The following is a 21991-nucleotide window of genomic DNA, read 5'->3' as shown; positions in this document are numbered from 1 at the left end:
CAGCACTGTGGGTTCATGAGCAATTTTAAATCCAACACAGGAAAGGTCCTCCTTGTATCCCCACAGTTCACAGCCAAGGCTAAGTCTATCAGTGTAGCTCAACAAGGCCTTGGAGCCAGAGAGAGCTGCATTCTAGCTTGATCAAGCCACTTGACAAGTGGGACCCCAGACATTCACTTACCTTGCTGAGTCTCAATGTCCTCATCTGCAAAGTGGAGCTAATTCTTACCTCCAGGGCTATTGTGAAGATTAAGTAAGTTATGGAAGGTGTCCAGCACTGTAGCTAGTATGACTAGGTGTCCTGTATGAGATGATTCTTTTTCCAAACAGAGTCTCCCATCTTCTGGGAAAGATGGTCTAATATGGCTTACTGAATCTATTTGGTTGTTCTGGGAGATAACTACATTTACACTCCTGATTCTAGGACAGTATTTGCTGAATTGCTATACTGCAAGGTACTGCCAGCCTCCTTGGCATCCTTGATGGGGAGACAAAGGCAAGGTGTAGAAGCTGATTTGAGCAAATGAGCTGGAAACAGGCCCAAACCCTGAAGCTTTTAATAATCTATCTTCAGTTCATTCCCAATTAATTCCCACCAGTTATGGGTGTAGAGGACTTTAATTCCCTCCACTCCTAGCACAGGCCTGATTAATTAGAATCCCCCAAATGCCCTACTTTACTCAGCAGTTCTGGACATGTGCTCTTGTGAGCCTTTTGAGCAACACTGACAGTAAAGGAAAAAAGAAAAAGCGAAGACTTGGAAGAGATCTGCTGATGTTTCCTGGGTAGTAGAAGTATGGATGGTTATTATTTTTCTCATCTGTGTCCCACATTTTGTAAGTGATAATTTATTAGCATTATTATCAGAATCCCCTTCCCCCCAAACTTTCTGAGTTAAAACACTGGGCAAGTTAATTTAAATGCTGCTGCACTTCTGAAGCAAGGGTGAACCTATGTAAAGTGGTCAAAGCAGGGAGCAGCAGGCCCAGGGCACCTCAAGGTCATACATACCGGATTAAAAGCTCATCAGCATTAAGAGGGAACATGAATGTGGTTTCTGTTGCTGAGTACAAGAGGCTTATTCCATTCATAGTAGGTGCTCAGTAAACAGTGGCTAAGGTGATGAATGAATGGTGCTTCTCTTCCAATGATCTCAGAACATTTTGCTCTCTCTATTTTCCTCAGTGAGAAATGCCTGCTTAGCTTGGATTCCCCCCAGATAGGGATACTATTTTTTTGTTTGTTTGTTTGTTTGTTTGTTTTTGCGGTATGCGGGCCTCTCACCGTTGTGGCCTCTCCCGTTGTGGAGCACAGGCTCCGGATGCGCAGGCTCAGCGGCCATGGCTCACGGGCCCAGCCGCTCCGCGGCATATGGGATCTTCCCGGACCAGGGCACGAACCCGTGTCCCCTGCATCAGCAGGCAGACTTTCCACCACTGCACCACCAGGGAAGCCCAGAGATACTATTTTTAAACCAACCAGCTGATAAAAATTTATTGAGTTCTTATTATGTGCCAGGTACTGGGTATGCAGTAGTGAACAAGAGAGTCATGTCCTTGCTGCCTTGGACCTCATAAGCTGGTGGAGAAGACAGAATGTGGTCAAATAAATAAAGAAATACGATGTGTAGATGTGTAGGTGCTGCAGAGGAAATAAACTCTTGATAGGGAAGTCAGGTAAGAGTTCCCATCTAAGGAGGCCACTTGTAAGTTGAGACCTGAAGGATTAAAGCAAGAAGGTGGGGTGGGGGATGGAGAGTGGGGCTGTGTTCCAGGCAGAGAGGACAACGTACGCAGAGCCCCTCAACTGGGACAGAGCTTCGCTTGTTCCAGGCAACGAAGGAGACGGGTGTGCCTGGAGCATGGCGAAAGACGGGGAGTGTGGTTGGCGTGAGATGAAGTGGACAGGTGGGTAGAAGCCAGATCATGCAGGCACTTGGAGGCTGTGGTTATGTGCTTGGGTTTATTCTGAATGCAGTGGGAGCCCACCCCTCTTCCCCCGAACCTACTTCACCTGCAGTTTTTCCATTTCAGTTTTTGGCAATTCCATCTTTCCAGTTGCTCAGATCAGAAAGTTTGGCATTATCCTTGACTCCTTTTTTCCTTCTCAGGCCACACCTGCCCTGCCAGCAAATCCAGCTGCCTCCTCCTTTAAGTTATAATAGAATCTCACCACTCCTCCCCACCTCCACTCCTCCAAGCCACCATCTCTCTAGTCTGAATTATTGCAATCACTTCCCAGCAGCTTGGCTAAGAATGCTGTCACATTATCTCCCTCTTGTGGTCAAAACCTTCCAATGTTTCCCCATCTCAGAGTGAAAGCAAACTTTCTTACCATTGTACAATCGGGCCCCTCCCTTTACCTCTTAGATCCTGGGTACAAAGCCAGTGGGTACACACCATTCAGAATGGCCATCATCAAAAAATCTACAAACAATACATGCTGGAGAGGGTGTGGAGAAGAGGGAACTCTCCTACACTGTTGTGGGAATGTAAATTGGTACAGCCACTATGGAGAATAGTATGGAGGTTCCTTAAAAAACTAAAAATACAACTACCATATGACCCAGCAATCCCACTCTTGGGCATATATCTGGAGAAAACTCTCATTCGAAAAGATACATGCACACCAATGTTCATTGCAGCACTGTTTACAATAGCCAGGACATGGAAGCAACCTAAATGCCCATCAACAGAGGAATGGATAAAGAAGATGTGGTACATATATACAGTGGAATATTACTCAGCCATAAAAAAGAACTAAGTAATGCCATTTGCAGCAACATGGATGGACTTAGAGATTGTCATACTGAGTGAAGTGAGTCAGACAGAGAAAGACAAATATCATATGATATAGCTTATATGTAGAGTCTCTAAAAATGGTACAAATGGACTTATTTACAAAACAGAAATAGAGGCACAGATGTAGAAAACAAACTTATGGTTACCAGGGGAAAGTGGGGCGGGGAGGGATAAATTGGGAGATTGGGATTGACATATACACACTACTGTATATAAAATAGATAAGTAATAAGGACCTACTGTATATCACAGGGAACTCTGCTCAATACTCTGTCATGGCCTATATGGGAAAAGAATCTAAAAAAGAGTGGATATATATATATGTATAACAGATTCACTTTGCTGTACACCTGAAACTAACACAACATTGTAAATCAACTATACTCCAATAAAAATTAAAGAAAATATTAGATATGTGGACACCTCAAAAAAAAAAAAGCCAGTGGGTAAAACACTGGAGGGGGAAATCAGTGGCTATAACCATTTATTCATTCAGTCATTCCTTCAACAAATAGTTATTGAGACCCTGCCATGTGCCAGGCACTCCTAGGTGCTTGGGACATGCTGGTGACAAATCAGATAAGAAGTCTCTGCCTCATGGAACTTACATAGTAAATAACTAAATTACATAATTTGTTAGAAGGAAATAAGTATTGGGGGAAAAGGTAGTTAAGGTAAGGAAAAATCCAGAGTCTTGGGTTGGGGGGGGGGAGAGTGTGGTCTTTTTTTTTTTTTTAATTTAATTAATTATTTTTTGGCTGCGTTGGGCCTTCCTTCTTGCACACAGGCTTTCTCTAGTTGCATTGAGTGGGGGCCACTCTTTGTTGCGGTGTGCGGGCTTCTCATTGCGGTGGCTTCTCTTGTTGTGGAGCACACGCTCCAGACACACAGGCTCAGTAGTTGTGGCTCGCGGGCTCTAGGCACGTGGGCTCAGTAGTTGTGGCTCGCGGTCTTAGTCGCCCCACGGCATGTGGGATCTTCCCCGACCAGGGCTCAAACCTGTGTCCCCTGCATTGGCAGGTGGATCCTTAACCACTGAGCCACCAGGGAAGTCCGAGAGTGTGGTGTTTTTTTTTTTTTTTTTTTTTTTTGCGGTATGCGGGCCTCTCACTGTTGTGGCCTCTCCCGTTGCGGAGCACAGGCTCCGGACGCGCAGGCCCAGCGGCCATGGCTCACGGGCCCAGCCGCCCCGCGGCATATGGGATCCTCCCAGACCGGGGCACGAACCCGTATCCCCTGCATCGGCAGGCGGACTCTCAACCACTGCGCCACCAGGGAGGCCCTGTGGTTTTAAATAAGGTGGCCTTGCTGAGAAAGTGGTATCTCAGCAAAGCCTTGTAGTAGTGGGGGGAGTTAGCACTGCAAGTGACAGTGGTGATGAGATCTTCAGGCAGTGGCCATGCTGGGAGTGGAGCAATGGCTGCCCCCTCCAGTGTGATGCAGGCTGAAGCTGCCATGGAGATTATGCTACCCACAGCCAAGGAGTGGGAGTGGTGGTCATGGTTAAGCCAAATAAGTTAGGTCAGAACAATGAGCTCTCCATGTAGCCTTGATGGAAATATATTTGTCAGATCCCTACTTCCTTTAGAATCAGATTCCCAAAGTGGATTCTGAGCAACAGTTCTCAGCAAAACGATTTCATGAGCAAAGAGTTTGGTAAATGTTCCTTGGAGTTTCACAGGGAACATCAGCATCGTAAAGGCTTTGTGGGATTCTGCGCTAAAGAAGCATGTTTAGCTCAACATTTATTAAGCTTATTTAGTCGTGGAATCCTTTTTTTTTTAAAATGGAACTTCTAGTTAAATTCCATAGAACTACAAACTTGGAAATACTTACATAGACAGATTGGAACCAACCATTCTGGGAAGATTTGATTGGGTTCTCACTAGGAGCAAAGTGCTTGCAGGAGCTGGAAAACAAAGCTAGTTGCTAGGGTGAGTGGGGTCCTCCAACCAGGAAAGTCTAGATAGTTATGAGATTAAGAATGGCTGGGAATGCATCTAGGGTCAAATAATTATTAATCAAACATTTGTTCAATGTTTCCTTTCTTGTGGCGTCTACGTGCCGAGAGTTGGCAAACTTTTTCTGTAAAGGACCAGAGAGTAAGCATTTTAGGTTTTGTGGGCCATATGGTAGTATGTAAGCAGCTATAGATAATACATTAATGAAGGAGCATGGCTGTGTTTCAATAAAACTTTGTTTATGGATACTGAAATTTGAATTTAACATAATTTACATGTATCATAAAATATTACTTTTCTTTTCCCAACCATTTAAAGTTGTAAAAGCCATTCTTGGCTTGCATACCCTTTATTTATTTATTTATTTTAAAATTTTTATTTATTTATTTATTTTTGGCTGCGTTGTGTCTTCATTGTTGCGCGCGGGCTTTCTCTAGTTGCGGCGAGCGGGGGCTACTTTTCGTTGTGGTGCACGGCCTTCTCATTGCGGTGGCTTCTCTTGTTGCGGAGCACGGGCTCTAGGCACGTGGGCTTCATTAGTTGTGGCACGCAGGCTCAGTAGTTGTGGCTCATGGGGTCTAGAGCGCAGGCTCAGTAGTTGTGGCACCCGAGCTTCGTTGCTGCACGGCATGTGGGATCTTCCCGGACCAGGGCTCGAACCCGTGTCCCCTGCGTTTACAGGTGGATTCTTAACCACTGTGCCACCAGGGAAGTCCCTGCATACCCTTTAAAAGCAAGTGGTGGGCGGGCCACATTTGGCGCACTGGTTTGCCAACATCGTGTGCTGTATGCCTTCAGGAGCTCCCAGCCTAGTGGGAGACATGTACATGGGTAATTACAGTGTGTTGTGGAAAAGGTTGTAGTGGAGGTCAGCATAGGATGCTCTGAGAGCCCAGAGGAGGCGCTGGGAGGGAGTTGGATGGGTTAGGAGGGGAGCTAACAGCGAAGGCACTCTGGATTCTCTGCTTTGTCTTCAAGACCTGGTTGGATGTTGCCTGAAGGGTATGCCTGCCTGAACTCAGGGTTTCCTCTTCTGTCTGGGCATTAGTGTTCACCTAGAGTCTCTTTTCTGGTGCTACTATTTTCCTTTTGCCTCCTTGACTTGTTTCTATGGTCTTATATCCTCATTTGCCCCCAGTTTACTTTGGGGGCTTTAACTTTCGAGTACCCTCCTGGCTGCTGCAGCCTTCTAGAGAATGAGCACGTGTTCCCTCCCTCCTGAGTGCCCTCGGCCTGTCTCCCCAGGGGGTGGTATTTCCCCACCCACCTAGCTCTCCGCTCCCTCAGTTTCTGGCACTCACTACAGGAACTTCACACAGTGGGGCGCTGGTGCCAGTGCAGATCGGCTCATGAGACCCAAACGTACACATCTCATCCCAAATGAGTTCAGTGACGTTTGGTTGGTAGCTCGAAATCTGCTGTGGTGGAAGTATTTACTCCATAGTAATTGGCAAAGAAAACCTGCAAATACAAATCAGCACTATCCCCCGCCCCATCCCCTCGGCTGTGGCCATTTCTGCCCAGGAGAACTGTTTTACTGGCACAGCACTCTTTTTTTTTTTTTTTTTTTTGCGGTACACGGGCCTCTCACTGTTGTGGCCTCTCCCGTTGCGGAGCACAGGCTCCGGACGCGCAGGCTCAGCGGCCATGGCTCACGGGCCCAGCCGCTCCGCGGCATGTGGGATCTTCCCGGACCGGGGCACGAACCCGTGTCCCCTGCATTGGCAGGCGGACTCTCAACCACTGCACTACCAGGGAAGCCCGGCACAGCACTCTTTATAAGCCCAGGCAAGATTATTTTTTAGGATATTATACAACCCTACTCAGCCTGGGAGAAATTTGTAGTGTAGTGTAGTGTAGTGTCAATTACTAAACTGTTAAAAATGCCTGGAAGGTACTGCCCTCCTGTACCTTCCTGACACATTCCTACTAGACTCTCCCAGTTTGTGTTGGTCCCTCTTCCTTGGTGTGTTCAGTCATATCACACTTTTATGTCATCTTCTGATTCTATGTGTGTCTTTCATTCAACTGTGATCTCCTGGAATGTGGGCCTGGAGAGGCAGCCGTAGAGTAGTGATTAATTGTCAGGACTATAGAGCCAGGCTGTCTGGGTCCAAATTCTGGTTCTATCACTTATGATCTGAGTAACCCTGAGCGAGTTATTAAGTAACTCAGTTTACTTCATCTGTATAATTGGTCAGATTTGCAAGGGCTAAATAATTTCATGTACACAAAAGCACCTAGAACAATATCTGCCCTTAGTAAACATTCAGTGAATTGATCTATTATTAGTAATCATTCTGTTTTCAATTCCCATCTATTGTCTGGCACATGTGATATGGTACACACTTAATACATTTAATATGTATATTAAATACTAATTGTATGAGCAAAAGTACAAATAGAGGTAGAGAAGGGAGTGATCCTTGTGGGCTGTAGTAAGGGGATTTGAACAACTAATGGGATTTGAAATAGGGCTTGAAGGGTTGGTTGAGTGTGGATAGCTGGGGAAAGTTAATGGTTAATTCAGTTGGCACTCCAAAAGTTAGGCCATTTGGTAAATATAGAAACTGAATGTGAAAAATAATTAGCATTAAGCTGATTTCATCTCAAGTTAGTAGCAGACCTGCTATCAAAATTTCATCTCTCTCCTCCCCAGTGTCTGCTGAGGTGTTTCCAAGTGTTTTGCTTTAGGAATATAATAGATTTTAATTATTGAACGATGCACTTGAAGGGAAAGCAGGAAGTCAGGAATGTTCTGTAACTCTGGAGCATCAATTTTATGCATTCTGGAGAAATTAACATAAGATGGTGACATTTCCACAGCATCGAAAAGTAATTTTACAGTGACTGAGAGATTGTGACCCCTTGACCCTTTCCATTCTCACATGCATTGTCACTTTGCCTTTTGTGAATTATTTTTCCTTTCAGAACTCACCTGTGCTGTCTTTTGGCAAAGCAAAGCCACGCTCACTGATAATGCATGGCTCTGCCCCGTGATTGTGTTAAAAGAAAGGCTGCTTCCCCACAGAAGGGAGGGGTATCAATTTGCCTTTTTTAGGACCTGCACAGTGATTGAGGTTGACATAATTCTCTTTGAGGTTTTTATTCCTTTGTCATTGAGTAATTGTTCTTCAGCTGCTAGGAGTAGATCAGAGCAAAGGGATGAGGACTGCTGTAGACGAAGAATCAGGACTGTTGTGAAATTTATCCTTCGTCTTCCCCCCACTCCAAAATTCATAGCCTCTGAGGCAAGACAGATCTGGTTTGAATGACTCTGTCACTTTGCAGTGAGTTATCTAAGACCTGTGATGCACCTTTTATTTTGAACTTCACTTTTGTCTTCTGTAAACAGGATTATGACACCTACCTGGCTGGAGGTGTGGGTTTCAGTGAGATGGAGCTCTGCGGTGACAGTAAGAGGCAGAGCCCCAGTGGCTTAGTAGGTGCTCAAGAAATGCTTCTTTCCTCACGTTTCAAAGTTTTTTTTCTCCCAGAAAGTGTCCTATGAATGGTAGGATTTTCCTTAAACATATTTAAATTGACAAAGATATGTGAAAATTAACATCCAGATGAAACATGTATTGTGTGAATGTGTACAGGACTATGGGTGTACATGTTTGTGTGTGTTTGCTCTTGGAGGGCAGGCACGTACAAGACTGACAATATTTCTAGAACAGTTACTTGCATACTACCTTCAACTCCACCTTTTTCTTCTCTTCCATCAAGAAAGCAAATCCATTAACAAAGAGGAACAGAAAAAAGTAGCAGACAGGTCTGAAAAGGCACCGAACAAGAAAACCCCATTCCATTCTTACAAAATCTTTGCTATTTGTGACAAGCATGATACTTGAAATTCACAACACACAAGCAATTGTCATTCTCAAAATATACTATACATTGTGTAGTCTCAGTGACCCCCCAAATTTGTGAATATTACGGCATGTCACTACAGACAAGAGTCTGTCAGTAATCTGCCAATTAGCAGGTTGAAGATTAACTGTTTGGGAAATTATCATTTTTAAAATGATAAAATTATTAAAATGATAAAATTATTATAGAATTGACTTAAAATCACAAGTTGGCTGAGTTGTGAGTAGGGAAGTTTTGCTCTGTGTCCAAGGCCATGGCATTCTGGATGGTCTTTTACCCATCCTGTTCATTAGGATTTTGGGTTAATAAAATGTAAATTATGTTTTATTTATCTATGCTCAGGAGGCATAAAAACTATAGAAAACAGAGAAACTGCTTTGTCATCGTAAAATCCGTGCAATTAAACACCATCTTAAGAAAAATTTCTGTAGGAGTATCTTCACTTTAGAATGGACTTAACTTTCCAGCCTTCGTATTCAGAGGGGTGGCTGCGGAGAGGAAGAAAGTGCGCTAGACCTGTTGAAGACCCATGTTCAAACCCTGACTTGCCTCTATGAGCTCCGTGACCTTGAGCATATTACTCAACCTCTCTGAGTTTATTTTTCCACTTGAAAAATGGGAGTCATTATAACTACTCACAGAGTTGCAGCAAGTGATATTCTATACTGAAGTTTGTCTTGTGTTCCTATTCCTGTCTCCTCTGGACCAGTGCTGTCAAGATGCAGGAATATTTGCCTCCTCCAAAATGACTTGTGGGGATCGTCCCAAGTGTCTGGAGGAAGCTCCTCTCACTTTTCCAGCTGGTCCCTTTCCAGGGTTGGTTTGCCCATTGCCCAGATGGCTCAGTCCCTTCCTGTGTTGGCTGAAGAGATTAGGAGTCAGTAGCACCCGAGGGGGTGGATGCCATCACTTGGAGAGTGAGAAGAGAAAAAGGGTCTGGAACAGAACACCAGTGTTTAGGGTGCAGAGGAGGGTCAAAGGCCAGCCAGGAGGGAGCTGGGCATGGGAGTGCAGGAAGACCCAAAGTCAAAAGTGAAGGCAGAAGAACTAGTCAACTGCAGCAGACACCCCAGAGAGGTCAGCGAGGATGGGCTCCTCTGGTTATCTTCAGGTGGCTGACAGGGCACGTTTCTTTTCTTTGCGGATAGAGGCAGGAGCCAGGAGGACAACCGTGGAAGAAGAGTGGAACAGCCCGGGGAAAACCAAGGAGAAACTCGAAGACGCAGGAGAGCAAGGTCAGCCCCCCTGTGCGCACCTGACTTGGTTCAGAATCCTCCAAACACTCTTCTTTCCTCAGCTCTGGCAACAGCTTAAGGGAACACAGAAGTGACCAGTACTATCAGTTTCAGTGAAATGATGGAAAAATCGGGACTCAGAGTGCTAATGCTTTTTTTCAGCCATGGAGAAGCTAGGTTTGAATCCACGTCTTCTGAATCTTAGTCCCGAGCCCTTCTCACTGAACCGGCCGCGTCTTTCGGGAGTTTCCTAAGCGTTTACCAAAGCAACAATGCAGCGCTTCCTGCAGGTCTCTTGGCCACGCAAAAGGCCACCATGCAGGACTCCACGCTGTCTCTCCCTATGGAAAAATATCCAAGCAAATGTGGTCCATCTTAGCATCCTCATGGCTAATCACTTCATGAGTTCTCGCCTTTACTCCTGCTCCTGTGCTCACCGCCCTTGCCCCTGATCACTTCTGCCAGTTAAGTCGGTGGGGAGGGGGGTCCCGGGGGGGGGTCCCTTCGTCCCGGTGAGAAGAGACCAGGGGCAGCCCGAAATTGTGCTCGGAGTCCTGCCAGCACACAGGCGCCCCCCAGCGGTGCTGTCGGTAAGCGCAGCTGTGTGGACGGCGCCCTAAGGACCTGGGCAGGGGAGCGAGAGCCTGTGTTTTCCAAAGTGAGGTTCCTGGTGCTGTGGGCTGTGGCAGTTTGGGGGATGTTGGACAGAGGAACCCCGTGAGACTTTGCATGGATTTTTATCACACTCAGAAGGACGTTTGGTTTGGATTCTAACCAAATTAACCCTAGGTGTGGGGTCCTCCAATCTGTTGAATGTTGACAGTCACACTGTCTCCTAGTGCCATTTCCCTCCTTGTTTTTGTGAAAATTAAGGCTTTTAAAGGAACTTTCATCTAAGAGCTCAGGGTTTTTTAAAAAAATTTTATTGAAGTATAGTTGATTTACAATGTTGTGTTAAGAGTTCAGGGTTTTAAAACAATTTTATAAAGTGTTGTGAAGCGTTAGAAATAACACGGGCTGTCAGAAGTTCTGGTTCCGGAACTGCGCTAACTAGTTGTTAGGACAACCTGTTTCCCTCTCTGACCCTGTCACTTTACCTATGACTTCCGACCCTTCACAGGTTACTACTGTGCCAAAGTGCACCGAAATGCATAAGGTGTGAAAACAAAGTAACAGTGACATGATACAGCAGCTGATATTTGTTGAGTGGTTACTTTGTGCTAGATACTGCTCTAAGCACCTTTCATGTGTTAAGTCATTTAGTCCTCACAGCAGTCAAATAAGGAAACTGAGGCAAAGCCCAAGGGCATACAGCCAGTAAGAGCAGCACCAGGATTTGACCTTGGCAGGTCAGCTTCAGAACTTGTGCTATTCATCGTTGATGTTTTACTGCCTTAACATGAGTGGGGTCGGATGAAAATGAGTATGGTTAGGGTGAAAATGACACCAATATTGTTATAAAAACAAACAAACAAAAGACAAACAGAAACCTTATCCTTTTTGCTCACCTCTTTTTATCACTCTTATCTCAAAAAAAAAGAGACTAGTGTGGATGTTATCTCCTCCAGGAAATTGTGGGCTGGACTAACGGCCCCATGCTGGGCTCCCCCCACCTCCTGGACGTCCCTCTGTCTATGCATCATGTTCAGTTATCATTTGTTCACTTGTGGGTCAGTCCACCTAGACAGTGAGCTGCCTGAAGGCAGGGACAATGAGCCTGGCAGGTAGATTGTGGAGCTTGGACACTGGGCCTCTGGGTACTGTTGGCATTTTCTCCCCTTCCTCTCTCCTTGCCACTCCTTTGAGGCAACTAGATCTCCCTCCCATCTTCCCAGGAGAGTCCCTGTTAAGTGGTTTCCAGGGTCCATCTGGGTATCAATCAGAGAGGCAGGTCTGCAGTCCTCTAAGGGGCTGCTGACTTTAGGTGAGTCATCTTCATGACGCTTGGGTTTTCTCACTTCCCCTTGTGTAGCAGGAAGCTGAAGGTGGTCAGTGCGGCTGGGGCCTGGCCAGTATTGTGGATGGGAACCAGGACCACATAAGGTACTTGGAGGATGGGCTGGGGGAGAGGCTTGGAGGTGGCTAAGGACTCCTCTCCCAGGGACAGAAACCTCAAGGACAGCTCAAGGGCACAGTTCTGTATTCCAGGTGGGAGATGGGAAAGGAATAGGGCCTACTCTGTGGCCTCTAACTAGCACCTGTCTCCTCTCTGCTTATGTATTTCTTTGGACTTGATTAAACAAGGGGGAGGTTGAAAAAGTAATAATGGGTGGAAGGGCCCACAGATGGGAGTGTCTGGAACTTTGCACCCTCTGAGAAGATGAAGACAGGCAGCCTAGCATGGCGGATGGAGGTCTGGGGAGAAGTCAGATTGGTCCCCATTTAGATGTCACATCCAGCTTTCTGCACCTGGCCTCAGTTTCTTAATGTGCAACATGGGAGTTGTTGTGAGGGCTAAGATTCTTTCTGGAGATGAAAGGGTCTGTCACAGTGGTTGGACCACAGTGAGGACCTCGACAAACAGGAGTTGAAAATGAGGACCCACTGACTCTTCTTTGAATTTAACCACTGAGTTAACACCTGTTTCACTTCTTATTTCCAACAACTGGTCTTGATTTCCAGCACACTTCAACAATTCAATTTTCTTGTGATTTGCTTCAGTTGTCACACATTTTGAGTCAATCCCGTAACCATTCGCTGAATGCAGGCCGTGTGTCAGTGACAGTGCTTTGTGGTTTGGAGGATATCTTCAAAATCACAGGGAGATTAATTAAGCCAAGAGGCAACTCATGTGAAAAGAGGAAACCAAATTGCTTCCATTCTCTCAAATGCCCTTTGTTGGCCTGAGAGCCATTTTGTTAGAAATTCAGTTGCCAAATGTATGTGTAAGAATTTATCACAATTTAAAAAATGCCTTTTGGTAACTTAAATACCTGACAAAAGCATCTCAGCATTAAATCGTTAATACTCCCACCTGCTGCCAACATAACTGCTTTCTTTTGTCATGATAATACAGACTGTCTGATTCTCTGGTAGAGTTTTTGGGCGGCAGCATAATCAACATCTGGAAAAATGAGCTTGTGATTCTGAGGTTTCAGTCATCTTGTCAATGTAGAGACTTTGTGCTTTCCCCACCCATGAAGGTTTTTATAATTTAAGATCGTAATTTAGAATTTCCACTACACAAGACTACAATCTCTTTGTACCAGGTTGCCTTGTGTAGTGAACATGCCTAATATTTTGTAAAGTACCAGTAAATAAGGTGTCACTGATAATGTGATAGCAGGACTTTTCCATTAAGTCCTGGTATGATGGAAGAATGAAATCTCTTCTGAGAAGAGGAGCCCAAGAGATTTTAGACAATGAATATGAATTCTCCTTTACGCAATTGGTGGTAAAGATGGACCATTTATCCTGATTCAGGGAGGCTGGTTAGAGCACATCCTTGACTGAGAAGGCTGACATGTTAATTTCCATGTTTCTTCTTAAAGCTACTGTCAGAACCAGAATATTCATTCAACAAGTATTTATTAACTGCCGACTCAGTGCCAAGATTGTTCTAGGTATTTGGAATACATCAGTGAGCAAAACAAACATAGCCCTCATGAAGCTTACAGTCTAGGCACGGGTCATTGATCTGGCTCAGGATAATTTACTTTAATATGTTTTTTAAATCATAAAATTTTTAAAACAGGACAAATACAGGAAATAATTTAGAGACCCACGTTTGCATTGACAACTGACTTTTTATTTATTTTATTATTATTTTATTTTTTTGACTGCTCCTTGAGGCTTGTGGGATCTTAGTTCCCCAACCAGGGATTGAACCCGGGCCAATGCAGTGAAAGTGCCGAGTCCTAACCACTGGACCTCCAGGGAATTCCCGACAACTGACTTTTTAAATGTTTTTCTTTTTTTCTAATAATGGGCAGAATAAAAAATTTGGAGGACACATAAAAGAAGAAACTAAATTCTACCAAGGTTCCTGGGTGGGAGGATAAGCCTGAACTTGTTGCCTCTGGGTAACCAGGTTACCTGTAACTCCAGCACTAGACTGTAATCACTATCACCATTTTGGTATGTTTTCTCCCTGTCTTTCTGAAGTGAATTTTTTACATAGTTGTGACCATATTGTATCCTACTTTGCTCTTTTTCTTATGGTTTTTTACTCTCACCAGCGATGTTTTTCTGTGACATTTTCTCCAAAACCCCAGCATCCTTATCATTATCATCAGCAGCAGAGACCACATCCAGGACACAAAGTGTGGGTGGTGTGTGTGTGTGTGTGTGTGTGTGTGTGTGTGTGTGTAGCTAGCTGTGTATATCTGTGTGGGTGTGTGTTTGCTGGTGATAACGGACATGTTTGTTAATTCTGTTTGAAGTGAATCACTAAGCTAGAACAAAGTCCTGGATGAATTTAGCTGCTAGTGAACAACAGATGGGGGAGAAACTCTCTATTACAAGTCATTCCAACAAATAGTTGGATCCACTCTGGTGTCAGAAATCCCCTTTTGAGCTGCCTGTCTGTTCTCTTTGGTTCCAGTGTTCTTGGTGCTCTTGATGATTCTGTTGCAAGGTTGCCACTGAGAGGAGTTAACCTTCTCCAGGGATTTCAGAACCACAGTAAGAAAGATTTTCGAACTAAATCTGACACCATAATTCCATTCTTTGTTATTGGAGGGCTTGAAATGAGATGCATGCGTAAAATACTTAGCACAGAGCCTGGCACATGGTGGCTGTTAGATCCCTAAGGCCACTATGTTAGACCTCTAAGAAACCATGCTCCCTTCCCCACGTTCAAGTGCAGGTGCGTGCTGACTCTACCTTTAACAGTTATCCATCTGGGACCTGTTGCTGTGCAAGTTGTAACCCTGGCTGCTCTCTATTTATTCTAATCCCTATTCCCCAGAGCCTCATCAGACATCTTGGATGTGGCAGATTTTGCTGGCCTACAGAAGATTCTTCACCGAGTTTCTCTCTGTTTTGCCCCTTGCCTCATAACATACTGACATTTTTGTATTTCTATATATTTATGTTTTCTATTTACAGAAAGGAAAAAATCATATGTCATAAGATGATGTAATTTTCAACTACTATTAATGAATTATTCTTTTGGCTTGCTTACTAAAGCCAGAGCTATAATGTACTATTGAAATTGTCTATACTCTTTTATGTGTGTGTGTGTGTGTGTGTGTGTGTGTGTGTGTGTGTGTTTTCATCTATACTCTTAAACCTTCTGTAAGTGATAATACCAACATCAGGCCACATGAAAAAGAGGTGTTCTTTTTTGGGGCAAAGTTTTAATTTATATATCATGGCGGTAGGCTTAGGTACTTTTTGCAACTTCAGACCGAAATGTTACAGCTGTGATTTGGGGGCAGATTTTTCCCTCAGCCTTTGGTGTACTATGTCTGCACCTGGTGAATTGGAAATTTGGTCAAAACGGTGAAGAGGGTAGGGTTTCAAACGGATCCACATGTTTACCAAACCCTCTTTTCTTTCCTAATTTCATTTCCTGGAGCCCCTCTTGCAGTTTGATGGGGCCGTATGACTAATTTCTGGCTAATGGAATGTAGGAAGAAGGGATATGTGTTTTCTTCCAGGCTCCTGGGGGAGGTCATCGAGGAGATGTGACGGCTGGTTGACCTGTGAGCTGGACCCAGGCAACTGGAGGCTCCCCACCACCTCCCCTGTCCTTGGCCCCTTGCCTTCTGCATTTTCAGAAGCTTCTCTAAGGATACAGCCTTAAGATAGAAAGGTGGTGTTGAGACTATCTGGATGGTGTATGTGACTGAACCCAGCTGAGTCCTCTATATAAACTTTTTAAGATTAAGTGGGTGTGTGCGGAAACTTACTCATCTCGTGGCCGCCCAAGACAGGCCTGGTAAGAAAGTTCCCTTGTTTACTAAACCTGCCACCCACCAGTCTGGAGTGGTCTGCCTCTTTCTTCAATCTCTCCCTGCCCTCTGCATATAGGGCTTTGTAATGAGCAAGAAATAAACCTTTAAGTGGTGTCAGGCCACTGACACTTTGGATAGTTGTTATAGAAATTAGCTACACAAACTAATACAGTATTTGGCACAGGAATATTAGTTCAGCAAATATTAGTATGTTTTTCTTTTGGTCCTCAGGAAGCACAGAATGTCAGAATCCTCTCAAGGAAATCTGAACTGAGAAGAGTTGATACATCTAAGCAAAGCCCTTGAGAGAAAGTCAGCAGTCAAGCAGGAAAGCCAAATACATCGCTAATGGCACATGGTGGGGTTTGCGAGGAAGACAGGGCTTCAGACCAGGAGCCAGATAGGAACATCATGATGGAAATAGACCAGGAGTATTTGGGATGAATGTTGCAAACTGGCAGTGGTTCTGATCCTTGGCTTCTCCCTAGAATCATCTGGTGAGCTTTAAAAAAATACCAGTGCTTAGCCTCCCATCCCTATTCAGACCAGTGAATCAGAATCTGTTTTGGTGAGCCCTGATGTCTATATGATCGACTCATTCCACAGGTGATTTCAGCATGCTGTTGTTGTTGAGAACCGCTGCTGTGAACAGTATTGAAGCATCTGTGCCTCATCTTTACTGAGCAGTGGGTACTAGTGTGAGGCATACTTGGATGACCCAAAGGGACTGAGTAATATTATGGCATGCTAAGTAAAGGTCAGAGATAGTTGCTGCCAGAAGAAATTACGGCTCAAACACACCGGGGCATCTATGACTTTTTTTTCCTTGGCATTCAGACCTTCCTTGAGGTGTAGAATATGATCCCTGTAGGTTCTCTGATTCCTGGGTCCTCTCAAGCTGCTTGATGGCCACTAGTATCCATTTCCCATCTTCTCCGAATTCCTTCTTATTACCTGTGTATTAGTCAGAGAAACAGAACCAGCAGGATGCACCCATCCGTCTATCTATCAACCTGTCTGTCTGTCTATCTATCTATCTCTCCAGAGAGAGGTTGGTTTATTTTAAGGAGTTGGCTCATGTGATTGTAGAGGCTTGGCAAGTCCAAAATTTGCAGGGTAGATTGACAGGCTGGAGACCCAGGGAAGAGTTGCAGTTTGAGTGCAAAGGTTGTCTGTTGGTAGAACTCCTTCTTGCTAGGGGGAGGTCAGGCTTTTTTGTAGTAAGATCTTCAACTGATTGGATGAGGCTCACCTACATTATGGAGTGTAATCAGCTTTCCTCAGAGTCCACTGATTTAAATGTTAATCTCATCGCCCCCCACCACCCCAGATATTCACAAAACATCCAGAATGTTTGACTACAGAGCTGGGTACCATGGCCTGGCCCAGTTGACATAAAATTAGCCATCACAATCCTCTTGCCCCTCACATGCACTCTCTACCTGTCAAAGTGCATGAAAAATGAAACACCCAAATGCCCATTCTCTGGCTTGTTCTCTGCAACTGTAGTTAGAGTCTTCTTTATACAAAGCAAATCAGATGAGCGCAATGTAGCAGATTCTGTCGAGGCCTGGTCTCTGTCCCATGCTCTTACCACTCCCAGTTGCTGAACTGGCATTTCTTTGCTTGCAACCTTCATCTGTCCACCAGATTTTGCTCTGCTGCCATTTCAGGAGGCCAGGAATACAGTTCATCTTCTCTTTCCACGGTTCTGCATCTGTGGATTCAGCTAACAGCATATCGAAAATATTTGAAAAAAAATTCCAGAAAGTTCCTAAAAAGCAGAACTTGAATTTGCCATGCTCAGTCAACTATTTATATAGCATTTATATCGTTTTAGGTATTATAAGTAATCTAGAGATGATTGAAAGTTTATGGGAGGATGTGTGTAGGTTATATGCAAATGCTCTACCTTTTATGTGATACTTGAGCATCTGAGGATTTTGGCATCCAACGGGGGTTCTGGAATCAATCCCCTGCAGACAGCAGGGGGTGACTGTGCCAGGGAATTGGTGTCTTCTGGGAGCAGCCCTTCACTAGTGACTGAGGGAGTGCCCCGCTCCTTCTCTCTTCTGGCTGACAGCTGAGGCAGGTGCCTCACACTGGCTCCTGATGTTCTGTAGAGGATTAAGCTGCAGTTGCCCACAGAACTAGCCTGTCTTTACTGCTGCTTTCCCTACCCTGTCAAACTTTCCCACTCCCTTCCTGAGAGTCCCCATCTCCTATAAAAGCATTTCATGCTTTCTACTTTCTATAGGGGAAAGTCCAAACTTCCCATCATGAAAACCAAGGTCCCTCATGATCTAACTCAGGACTTACCTCTCCCAGTATCACCTATACTCCCCTGGACCACTCCCAGTTCCCCCCAAGATTCTGTAGGGCCTTATGAGGCAAGGTAAGGAGGTGGGTTTTTTTTGTTTGTTTGTTTGTTTCTTTGTTTTAACTAACTTTTAAGTGTTTATTCTGTTAGTTTATTCTAAGAGGTTTTACTTTGTTCTGAGAGTTTTTCTAGAGCGATGGGGAGTCTCTGAAGTGTTTTAGAAAGAGAAAGGACAGGACTAAATTTTTGCTTAAAAAGGTCATCTTGGCTGCTGGATAGACAAAGTCTTGGAGCAAGAATGTCAGCAGGTTGCAGGGTTAGGAGGCTGTTGTGACAGTTCACGTGAGAGACAGTGTAGCCTGGACTGCGGAGGGGGAGCATGGAGAGGGGTGGGTGGATGCCAGACGTTTAGGTGGTAGTTCTGTCAGGACTTCGTGGCTATTTAAATGAGGAGACAGAGGGGACAGTCATGGCTCATAGGTTCTGATCCGATGGCAGAGTGCACGGGAGGACCATTTACAGAGATGGGGACCATTTACAGAGATGGGGCGATTGGAGGTTAAGAGTGAGGCTTTGATGATATTCTGGAGGTATTATGGCGAGGAACCCCAAAATGCCTGAGGACTACACGGACAGTATGGGAGCAACACTCAGCCCACGTCCACTCACCAAGCTCTGTGTTTGTCCTTGCCTGGGCTGCTTCCCCCAGGGGAAGGGGACCCTTTTCTAACTCTCAGGTGCCGGGTGGCTCTTCCTAGCAGAGATCCTTGTCCTAGTGAGTTTGGCCTGAGGAATGCCTTGGAACCCTAATCAGTCAGAGAAGAAATTCGAAGGAGGGTGATAAAGGTGGGCCTGACCTGGGAAGGGGAGTGGAAGCATTATCCCCCTTCTCCAACACCCCAGGGGAACTCTGGAGGTGGATTAGGAAGATGAAGAGTTCAGATTTGGATGAGTCGAGGTTAGGTGCCTATAGGACCTTCTGAAGAGAAAGGAGATACCCTGTGGCTTGGGGAAGTGATCTGAGCTGGAAATAGATACTTGAGAGTCATTAACAGAGCTATCCGAGTGAAGAGGTTTGCTCAGCAGCGAGGGAATCAAGTGAGAAGAGGTTCCTGGATAAGAGCTTCTCTGGTTAACAACAGTAAAGGAAGTGGCTAAGAAAGCTAGAGGGAAAACCAGGAGCAGGTTGTGCCCTGGATGCCCAGGGAACAAAAGAAATCCTAAATGATGCAGCTGTGGTCCACAGAGTTAAACGCTGACAAGAGGCTGAGAAGATGAAGGCCACAACATGTCCACTAAATGCAGTGATGCCTAGGTGACAGAAGTGTCATGGAACAGGGAGGGGGATGGAGGCTGGTGGGTGGGAGAGTATCTGAGCATTTCCTGAGGGTGCTTTCTGAGCCAGGCCCTGTCCATGCTCCAGACTCCAGCTCTCAGGCAGCCCGTGGGTGTCTGCAGCTCAGTTGAGTGATGGAGGCTTAGAACCTCTGGCTCCATTGCTCACGGGGTGATTGATACTCTGGGGCCTTGGGCCCAGGGTGAGTGAGCTCTGAGCCCGTTCCTCTTGCCTCTGAGTATGCATTATCTCCAGCACTCTATGCAGGAAACAAGCACAAAAGGGACCTAGTGTCCTAGTGATGATGATGATGTTAAAAAATAACATATATTGATGGGAATTCCCTGGTGGTCCAGTGGTTAGGACTCCACGCTTTCACTGCCAAGGGCACGGGTTCAGTCCCTGGTAGGGGAACTAAAATCCTGCAAGCCGCACGGTGTGGCCAAATAAAAAAAAAAAACAATACACCCTATATTGAAAGTTTACTATGGGTCAGGTTCAGGGAACGTCTTTAACTTATCTCGGTATAACTCACATATTCCCTATAAGGTAGTTATTACATCTCCGTTTTACAGAAGAAAAAAGTCGAGACTCAGAGAGGCTAAGCAACTTGCTCAAGGTCACACAGCTAGCAAACAGAGGAGCTTTTTGTTTTATTTATTAGTTTTCTTTAAAACATCTTTATTGGAGTATAATTGCTTTACAATGGTGTGTTAGTTTCTGCTGTATCACAAAGTGAATCAGCTATACATATACATAAATCCCCATATCTCCTTCCTCTTGCATCTCCCTCCCACCCTCCCTAACCCACCCCTCTAGGTGGTCACAAAGCACCAAGCTGATCTCCCTGTATTTATTAGTTTTAAATGTTGTTAACCTGTTTATTATGAGCTGGCTCCAAAGCCCATCACAGAGGAAGATAGAGGGTGAATGGCGAGAGGGAATGACTGTTCTGCCCCAATCATGTCACCTGCTGGCTGTGCAGCACTGCATGTTACATCTGTGTTCACTCCTTAATTGATCAAATGTTTTAGTGAGGGCCTACTCTGTGCCAGGCACTGCTGGGGCTGAGATGGAAGACCCATCCCTGCTACCAGCAGCTTATATCCTTGTGGGGTGACCAGCGTGCAAACAAGCCGTGTGAGTGCAGTGTGATGGTTCTAGTATGGAGATGCAGAATGGGGTCCAGGGGAGGCTTACAGTGGAGTGGCCACCTCCCTCCAGAAGAGGCAGGCAGGAAATGCTTTCTGGAGGACCTGGGACATCAGTGGAGACTTGAAGGATGAGGAGGAGGTCCCTAGGCAAACTAGGTGGGCTGAGGGTGAAAGAATAGTCCAGGCTTGATATTCAGGATTATGGAAAAGAAATTCAAGACCATCATTTTGGTCTCTCCACGTCCACTGCAGAGTGTCTCCAGTTCTAAAAATCTCGTAACTACAAAGGCTACCAGAAAATTCTCCCTAAATTCTTAGAGCAAAAAAGAATTAATTTACTCTAATTTGCTCCTGATGTTATGGGGGAAGCATTGCTCAGCTAATATTTTTTGAGACATGGAAGGATTTTTTGAGACACTGAAGGCAGGTATAGAAAAATAGTCATTTTCACAGATGCACTAATGATATGTAAACTTAGAAAAAAAGTTGAAAAATAGACAGTGGCCATTCCTATCACAAAGAAAAATTGCCTCATTGTGCAAATAGAATTCTGTAATTTTCATCAGGGCTTTCGAGTCATGTTTCTGGGAACTTTCTCTGACCCTCAAGTGTGTAGGCACTTTGCTTTTTATTCTCTCTGTTTATTTAGATAGTCGCTGCCATCCCTGGGCCTAATTAATACGAGAAACAAAGAGTAGGCTCTAGAGAAGCAATAAGGTAGAAGCAAAATGAAACAGAGAAGGGTGTTAGTGACAGCTGAAGGGAGTCGCTTCCATAGATACAGATTTTCTGAGACTGCTCTCTTGTTTGGACCCCTGGTTCTAGAGAGTGTTCTGGGACTTTCTCTTCTTGTAAAGTCCTCAAAGGCAAGGACTGTTTCTTGGTTAGCACAATGCCTAACACATAGTTGGCACTCAGTAATGTTAATTTAATTCCACCCTTTCTTTCTCTGTTTATTTTTTCCTTCTCTCCTTGAAAGGGAGCGTGTTTGATGGATTAGTTAGGACTCATGTTTGCAAGCAGCAGAAACTCCCTTATGCTGGGTCACTCACAAAAAGGGAATGTAGTATAAGGTACTAGGGCATCTCATAGAATTTGGGAGGAGCTGATTTTTAGATGCAGGCTGGAACTGCGACTAGAATTTCCTAGAACTTTCTCTTCACCTCTCACAATTCCTACTCGCAGCAAAGATACTCATTAGCCTTATCTGGACTGTACCAGTTACAGCCAGAAGAACAGGGTTGCAATTCAGAAACTTCATTGCCTGTAGCCGTTTCTGTGATGATGTGAATGCAAGGGGGTCCTCTCCCAAAACTGGAGTAGTTGTCAGAGAGCTGAGGATGTCCATGAGGGGTATAAACAATGCTCTTATTGGGGCAACTTGGGTTTACAATTCTTGGGCCATTGGCTG

At 44.9% G+C, this 21991-nt stretch overlaps 1 protein-coding gene across 2 annotated transcripts in view; it reads left to right on the top strand.

Annotated features, from left to right (window-relative positions):
• Positions 1 to 21991, top strand: part of PDE1C (phosphodiesterase 1C) — a gene marked incomplete at both ends in the record, with an annotated part of 532083 nt that overhangs the window by 44380 nt on the left and 465712 nt on the right. Inside the window, one exon of one of the 2 annotated variants that reach the window (XM_082632881.1) lies at positions 9784 to 9870. The exons of the other annotated variant lie outside the window; for it this stretch is intronic. Coding sequence (XP_082489007.1) covers positions 9784 to 9870 — 87 coding nt within the window. The remainder of the gene's footprint in view (positions 1 to 9783; positions 9871 to 21991) is intronic. 2 annotated transcript variants of the gene reach the window in all.

Source organism: Mesoplodon mirus (assembly GCF_964341445.2).
Source record: "Mesoplodon mirus genome assembly, chromosome: 9".
Lineage (NCBI taxonomy): Eukaryota > Metazoa > Chordata > Mammalia > Artiodactyla > Ziphiidae > Mesoplodon > Mesoplodon mirus.
Note: the sequence above shows the minus strand (reverse complement) of the source record. Positions and strands in the feature narration are given on the sequence as shown.